General features: G+C 31.1%; 1 protein-coding gene across 1 annotated transcript; it reads left to right on the top strand.

The window, feature by feature from the left end:
- Positions 1–6856: 6856 nt before the first annotated feature.
- LOC133334036 (G patch domain-containing protein 11) lies at positions 6857–7746 on the top strand. The gene is made up of 2 exons (XM_061542334.1): positions 6857–6903; positions 6966–7746. The coding sequence occupies exons 1-2, from the start codon at positions 6857–6859 to the stop codon at positions 7744–7746; spliced, it is 828 nt and encodes a 275-aa protein (XP_061398318.1).
- Positions 7747–8221: the final 475 nt, after the last annotated feature.

Raw genomic sequence — 8221 nt, 5'->3', positions numbered from 1 at the left:
GCCCATTCCGAAATTGAAGAATATTAATAGCCCAGATGATCTTCGTCCCATCTCAATACTACCAGCATTGTCCAAAGTAGTGGAAATCGTTATAAAAAATCAAATTTTAGAGCAAACATCAAGATTAATAACAGATAATCAATATGCTTTCAGAAAGGGTCACAGTGCTACACATTTGCTTTTGAAGGCCACGGATTTTATTCGGCAAAATATTAATGAGGGCAAAGTAAATGTATTGGTATCTCTTGACATTTCAAAAGCTTTTAACTCAGTAAATGTTGAACATATGATTACTAAACTAAGGGAGAAATTCAACTTTTCAGTAACCGCATGTCGACTAATCCACTCATATCTTACAGGGAGATTTCAATTTGTTGATGTTAAAGGTTTTTGGTCTGAAACGGTTCCACTTTACAATGGTATTCCACAAGGTTCCGTATTAGGTCCTCTACTGTTTATACTGTATGTAAATGATTTACACGAGTATGTGGAGTCGGAAACTTGCAAAACATACCAGTTTGCCGATGATATATTTCTGATATTTACTGGGTACAATGATAATATATTATCTTTTGAGAGTACAATAAATGCATGTCTTCAGCAATTTTTGTGTTGGGCATCTATAAATTGTCTCACAGTAAACTCGTCTAAAACGAAAGCAATGATGTTTGGTATGTTTAAAAACGTCTTTCCTGATCCAAATATTAAAATTTGTAATAATAAAATTGACTTTGTAACCCACCATAGACTATTGGGCGTAGTTCTTGATAATGAACTATCGTTTCGGCACCATGTAGATACTTTATCTGGTAGAATTTGGGGATCACTAAGACAAATTTATGCATCAAATATATATATATGCCTATCAATATTAAGAAGAAAGTAGCTCATGCTATACTGTTGTCAAATATCCTGTATGGTATTGAAATTATATCAGGTTGTATTGGTATAAATCTTGCTCGGTTACGTAGGACTTTGAATGCTGTTGTGCGTTTTATATATAATGTTCCAGTCAGAAGACCTATATCTGAATATGTAAAACGCTTTTTAGGTTGTTCTTTTTTTAATTTCATTTCTTATCGAAATATACTGACATTTTATAATATAATAAAAACTGGCGAGCCTAAACCATTAACCAGCACGTTTTCTTTTTCACATTCTTCGAGAAACCCTCAAGTGGTGATACCAAGAATTTATAAATCCATTTATGCAAGATCATTTGTAGTTAGGGTAGCACTATGTTGGAATTTATTGCCATATGATCTAAGAATATTCTCCCATTCTAATAATGTGTTTAAAAGAAAACTTCATCTATATTTTGGTTTACTGCAATGATTGGTGGTTTTGAAATTTATTATTCTTCTTTTTACTACTGGTTTACTGGACATAATCTCATCTCTTTTCTTATTATTGTTTGTATTTTATGGCTGGGGAGCCAAGAATAATTAGAATAATTAAACATTTAAATTTTAGTATTTTATAATGAATATTAGTTTTTATAAGCTTATAGGCCTTGTATTACGGGTTTGTTGTTAACTACGTAATATTAAATATGGTCTTATAGGCCTTGTATTACATAAATGAAATTTGACAATTTGTTTATCTAAAATTCAAATCGAATGAGAATAAACTCAACCTCTTCAATTACTCCGAAACTGTAAAAAAAAGTAAAGATGACTACTGTATATCCAGGTTTTTTAATACATTTGTAAACAAACTTCAACCAGTTTTAAAACATTAAATTCTTATGTATACGTCCCTTTATGTTTTGAACTTATTTTTAAAGAAATTTTTTATTTTGCTGTGAAGAATATGAAAAAATACAACAATTATTAAAGGTTTTTTGTAAACATTTGTACATGTTTTTTTCTTTTGATCTGAAATTGTTTGTTTATATTCTCAACATTGACCTTCAGCTATATTATTATGAGCCATTGTCGCCTATTCTAAACCACTTACCACCACAAACCATGTTATGACAATTAAAAAATGTAATAAAAACATTTTTTCGGAAAAACGTTTTTTAATGTTTTTTTTTATTATTATCATTGTGGCCAGTCCTCAGTTTGAAAACAAAAAATGGTGTACATCTTACGCACACACACACACATACACACAATTAACATATCCATTAACACTTGTTAACAACATTTGGCAAACATAAAAATAAAAGTTGACTTTCCTGAATGACTAACCGGAGTTGGCATTTACGGAGGTTTATTTTATGAGCGAAGGTATATTCAACTGTTGTTGACTAATTAAAAATTTGATCCTTGATCAGGGCGTTTGTTTATTTCTTATTGTAAAAAGCCCGATATATAATAATCTGTCAATTTATAAAGAAACAGTAATATACAAATTTTGTATCTAGTTTTTTTTGTTTTTACTACATGTGGGAATACAAATTAAGGCATTATCGAAATTTTGGCGATAAGAACCTTTTATTTGCCCAAATGCATTGGTATTGTTATGTGATAATTTTTTTATTTTATTCTGAATTTTTATATGAAAAATATAATAGTTTTAGGACGTGTCCAATATAATGAGAACCCGAAGTACTAACTTACAGCCACTTCGGTTGAAAAACGTCTCCAAAATCCCTAAAGTACAGAATATTGGGGGTACCATTATATGGGAGCTACACCAAAACGTGGAGAGATATATTCCATTTGCAATACTAGCAATGTCTGTGCAAAATTGCAGAGCTGCATCTGAAATATTGCGATTTCTATCGAGATTTCAGCAAACGGACTCAATTCGACGGATATAAATCGACATAGAAAAATATAAGTTTTAAAAAAATAACGCTTAAAATGTGTGCTTATAGTTAGATTAGTCCTTTAAAATTCACTCCTGTAGCTCAATAAGTATTATATACTAGCTTCTTAAAACGTTACTAGAATAATAAATTCAATACTATTTCATAAACGAGAACCTAGCCCAAAGGGTCATGAGCGATTCTAAAAACTTCATTACATGGACTCCAAAAGCTTAAAATTAACAGTATATCACTTAATCATATCATAAACAACAATACATGAACTACTCCGAAATCGAAAATAAAGCTCGAATTGCTATTAAAACCATTGATTAATAAGAAAGTCCACGATTTTAGATGGTTTAATAAAAAAAACTCTTCAAAATTCAGACTTTAGACTAAAAAAATCTAAAATGAATAGGTTATCATTTTGTCTGAACGGAGGAGTCTGAATAAAAAATTACGTCATCTCACCGGGAGTAAGATTGCACGTGTATTCATCTGTCAATTTTTTTTATAATAAATTGAAATGATTTCATTTCATGGAAGAAGTATTCAATAATTATTCATATCATACTCAGATAATTGTGCAAAATAAAATACCTGATTTATTTTTATAATTCATGACGTCAAACTTGTATTTACCGATGTACTCGTTCTCTCCCGTCGTCACAATGTGGGTCAGGAAGTAAAAGAAAACACTACTTTTTTTTGGAAATACACACTATATATAAAAATAAACTGTAATTTCCGTGGATGCTTAGTCAGTCAATGGGTGGCAGAAGATAATGTCAATGATCCCCCATTGCCGTTCATTTTATAAACAAATTTAGTACCCCACTTTTTGAAAGGCTTACTTTTTTATATTTCATGAAAATAATAACGAACATTATTATATCTTTTCATTAAGATGGTATTAAATTAAAAAACCTAAACCATTGAACATTGAGAGGAGGGTTTCTAGAAATTTTGGAAAAAAAATTAATAAAAAATAATTTTTGAAAAAAATCTAACTCTAATTGAAAGATGTTTGCTTTATAATGCACTTATTATGATCGTCAGTATAGTTTCTATTTTTTATATTCTAAAATCAGTTTATTTTATTATTTCCTATGCTTACTTCATCAGGTTAAAGGTTATAATTATTCCAATATTATACCTTAATACCTAAAATCACAAAATTAGTGTTGTTGTTGTTGTAGCAGCCCTATTGCTTTTACACAATGGGCTGAGGTGACAGACGTTGGCCGAGTAAGACTCGGGTCGTTTCGGATCGTAGACCCCTCTGTCGTGGAAACGACAAAATTAGTGTTTAATTTGTTCTTGAAATTGCCACAAAAAAAAAAGTGATTGATAAGGATTTTATATGGACACTTTATTCATATTCCTCTGAACAATTGAACTTTAAGATTAGTGCGGCTTTGCAAATTGATCTGAAAAAAATAGTAATTAAATTCTAATTGATTAAACTTGTAGATTTCTCTGATTATTATTAATTTTTGTGGTCGTGGTAATCCATTACATTTCTTAAAATATGAAAAATTATAATTTCTCATATGCTTACACCATCAGGTTAAAGTTTATTTTCATGTTTCTTTAATAGCCATATTAAACGTTAATACCAAAAAATCAAAAAATATGCGTATAATTTGTTTATGAAAATTGCTACTAAAAGAAATGATTGATAAGGATTTTATGGACATCATATACATACATATTCCTTCGATTCATTGATTCCGGAATTATTATCAATGAACTTTGATCATCTGAAGAGGGCGAGAGAAAGTGTTAACCACCTAACACTATTAGCTACTGTTGCAAATGGCAACTCAAAAATGTTTTAGTGGTTATTATTGATAAGATGGCTAATAAAATCTGCTTAATAATAAATAGGCAAAATTTTCAATGTTAATACATACATACCAAGATAATTACGATAGCAGGCCCCTCCAAAAAAAGAAAAGAAACAAACAACCTTCACGAGGTATACGTGTTGTTTAATATTCCACAAAAAAGTATATACATACCGGATAGAGATTATTTCTTTAACTAATCTTCATATTGTCGATTTCGAGACGTTATAACGTTATCAAACGTTCGAAGGTAGTACAAAGATCAATTATTGCAACCACAGACGTCCTGACTGATATTTTCGTCATTTTTCTTTTTTTTCCAGTTCTCATTTTTTATTGTTGTATAACTGCACATTGTTGGGATTAGGTGCAGATAATAAAATAACATTAATTTTTTTAATCGGTCCATGATAAAACTGAAATGGAGTGAAAAGAAATTGAAAGCACTGTAATGTCATTACAATTATTAAGAAGAAAGCAATGGGTGTTATTCTCCTTTATTTTCCATCTAATAACAAAAAAGCCGTCGCACTTTAACTAACAAAAAACCCCAGATGCCACTAAACGTGATGTGCTACGTCGTATGACCCATGAAGGCCAAAGAACAAGTTAAAGTATATTGTGGCAACGACTGAGTCGACAATATCTTACGAAGTAACAACAATTCTCAATATATCGTTGATTGCCAATATAGTTCCCAAAGCATGGACATTTGACAGAGTGGCCAACAAACTGAAGACCGATTTCACTTCAACCGAAGATATAGAGAAAACAAATCATAAATAATCCTGATGGTTTTGAAACGTTAGACGGCATTCGTATGTGGAACTAAGAAATTTGAAGTCACAAACTCGTACATGATGAGGTAATTTCTCTGGAAATGTTCAATCTCTAGCAGTTTGATATTCCCAAACTAACGGAGGGCATCTAAATGTAATGTATTATATGCGAATGAATGTACTATCAATGCGTTAGAAATCATTTCAACATATCGGTTAGTTTCTTTCATTTGAAGAATATGAAAATATCCACAAATGAAGGCTATCACGGAATATATGGTCCAACGAAGCACAACTTCCGACACTGCCGTAATATATAAATCGACATTTCATACATGTCCAACTTAACATGCCAGGCCTGAAACATCGTATGTGTTTCACCCGTTAGTACTACTACAACAACTACTAAACATTTATGCCTTCCACCCAGACACATCAGAAGAGATCTGCATGAGCTAAACGGATCTATCGAAAAGGTCAGAATATCATTCGTACCGATGCAGTCATCGACTATTAGAACAATACACCATATGAGTGCTATAATCGGAGACTACTTCCCATCTATCAAAGTAAACATGAACATTAGCCCAGTTATCTTTATTTCCGATATACGTGAAATCGTTCAATGCAATAAGCCCTACCAAAGAATTCCGTTTGAAATAGCAGAGGGTGGCAGGCTAAATCTACTTTTAAATATAAAGCTTTCGTGTGTTGTCGATTTTCATTTTACATCAAAGTGCAGAATGATCTTCTGCGTAATCAGGAAGATCATTCAATTTAGGAATTTGTTGGACAAATTCCCATTCCAGTATGTATTTAGATCCACAAGAAGGAAATTATAGTGTTGTAAATCGCGAACGGTCTTTAAACAAGAGCTAAGAATCGATATTGGAATCTACAGAATGAGGAAAGATACAAAACATCCACCCGAGAGAATCTTCATTTCTAGGGTAGCCTAATTTCTCGTGTCAAGACTACGCCAAAGAATTTTATTTTAAATGAAATTCAAGAGTTCCAACATTACTTTGGGTGGGACATGCAGTGTACACAGTTCTACTGACGGTAAAAAATTCAAAACTATCCGCGATCGGAACTTAAACGACATTGAGGATTTATTCGACATGTATGCAATGGAAATCCAGTACAATGTAAAAGTACTAGTATACTAAACTTATAATCAACTATTATTATTATTTTTTAAACCATAATTTTTGCCGTTTTCTCTAATATGTTTTCTATATTTTTTATACGAAATATAAAAAAAATAATTTTATATTTATAATTATCCGGTGTGAATGTGGCGTTACTTTAACCAAATACTAATGCCATTATAATTTAAGGAGTCCCTGTCAATTGAATTGTTTACGTTGTGTACTTGTTTATTTACATTTTTCAATAAATACCTAAATATTTAATATTTATATAAAAAATTAAATATAAATACTGTACACAGAAAAACTAAAAACATGTCTGATGAAGAAGAAGATTATATGTCAGATAAATTCTTAACTGGGTAAGTAATTTGTTCCCATCAGTAAAACTGTAATAAAGAATATCCTTACCCTTCATTTTCAGCCTGTCCGATGTTCGTCCAAGTCTGATTAATAATCGTGCCAAAAAGCGTCAAATAATGGTAGAGTCCAAGCAAAAGGATCACATTAAAAAACAACGAGACATGAGAGCACAATGCTCCGCTGTAGTTAACAATGAAAAGTTACAGGAAGCACTAAGTAAACCCCTGGAAAATGATAATAAAGGTTTTAAGTTATTGGCAAAAATGGGTTATAAACCTGGTCAAGCATTGGGTAAAGCAAATGGAAATGAAAACTCAGGAGAAGCTTCTACACCATCAAGACTATTAGAACCAATTGGAATAACTCTGAAGTCGGATCGTCAAGGTCTGGGTAGAGAATCTGCTCTGCGGGAGCTTATGGAAAAACAAATTCAGCTAAGAAAGCAACGTTTGCAAAAAGAAAATGGTGCCGAAACATCCATTGAAGAATTTCGACGAAGAACAAATGAAAAGGCCGAAGAGAGATTTGTTACAAATGCACTTAAGCGCTGTCAAAAAACCTGTGAAAATTTAGATATACAAAATCATGTAGACACCCCAGCGATGCCATGGTTTTGGCCTGAGCTAATCAAAGAAAAAGATGAAGCCAATGATGAAGAAGAAAATCACAGCTCCGATTCTGAAGATGAAGTATCGGATGAATTTAGCAATGCCGAAAAATTGGAAATGTTAATAAATTACATACGTACATCCTATAATTTTTGTTTTTGGTGTGGCATACGCTATGAGGATCTAGATGATTTAAGTACAAATTGTCCTGGCTTAAATAAAGATGATCATTAAGGAATATAATATATATCTGTTTTTTTATTAACTCTAAAAATGCAATTACATAATACAGTTTTATTTATTTTTTTAATGATAGTATATTTATTACAATAAGTAAAGCCTCATATAAATAAATATACAAATAAGAGAAATTTAAATAGAAAAAGAATAGGTTAAAATAAATGTATACAATTTAACAAAAAAAAATTAACTAAGTAACTTTATAGTTAAATAGAATGCTTAATATGAAAATTCGTAAATAAAAAGTGTTTATATATGTATGTATACTATAAACGTTACAAAATTATGATAGGCATAATCTGCTCTGGAATGTGCTAGACACGTCCTTCAAGTTTCTGTATAAGATCATGACATTTTTCAATCACACTATATATAAAAGGTCTTTCCATGGGGTCCATTCGCAGCATATAATTAATAAGGTCGTGCAGGTCCTGCAAGGAAATAAAAAACGTATGTTATTTAAAAATAA

This window comes from Musca vetustissima, unplaced genomic scaffold, assembly GCF_032173495.1.
Source record: "Musca vetustissima isolate MV318-11 ecotype Yass unplaced genomic scaffold, APGP_CSIRO_Mvet_v1 utg73297, whole genome shotgun sequence".
Classification (NCBI taxonomy): Eukaryota; Metazoa; Arthropoda; class Insecta; order Diptera; family Muscidae; genus Musca; species Musca vetustissima.
This window is presented reverse-complemented; position numbering and strand designations above follow the sequence as displayed.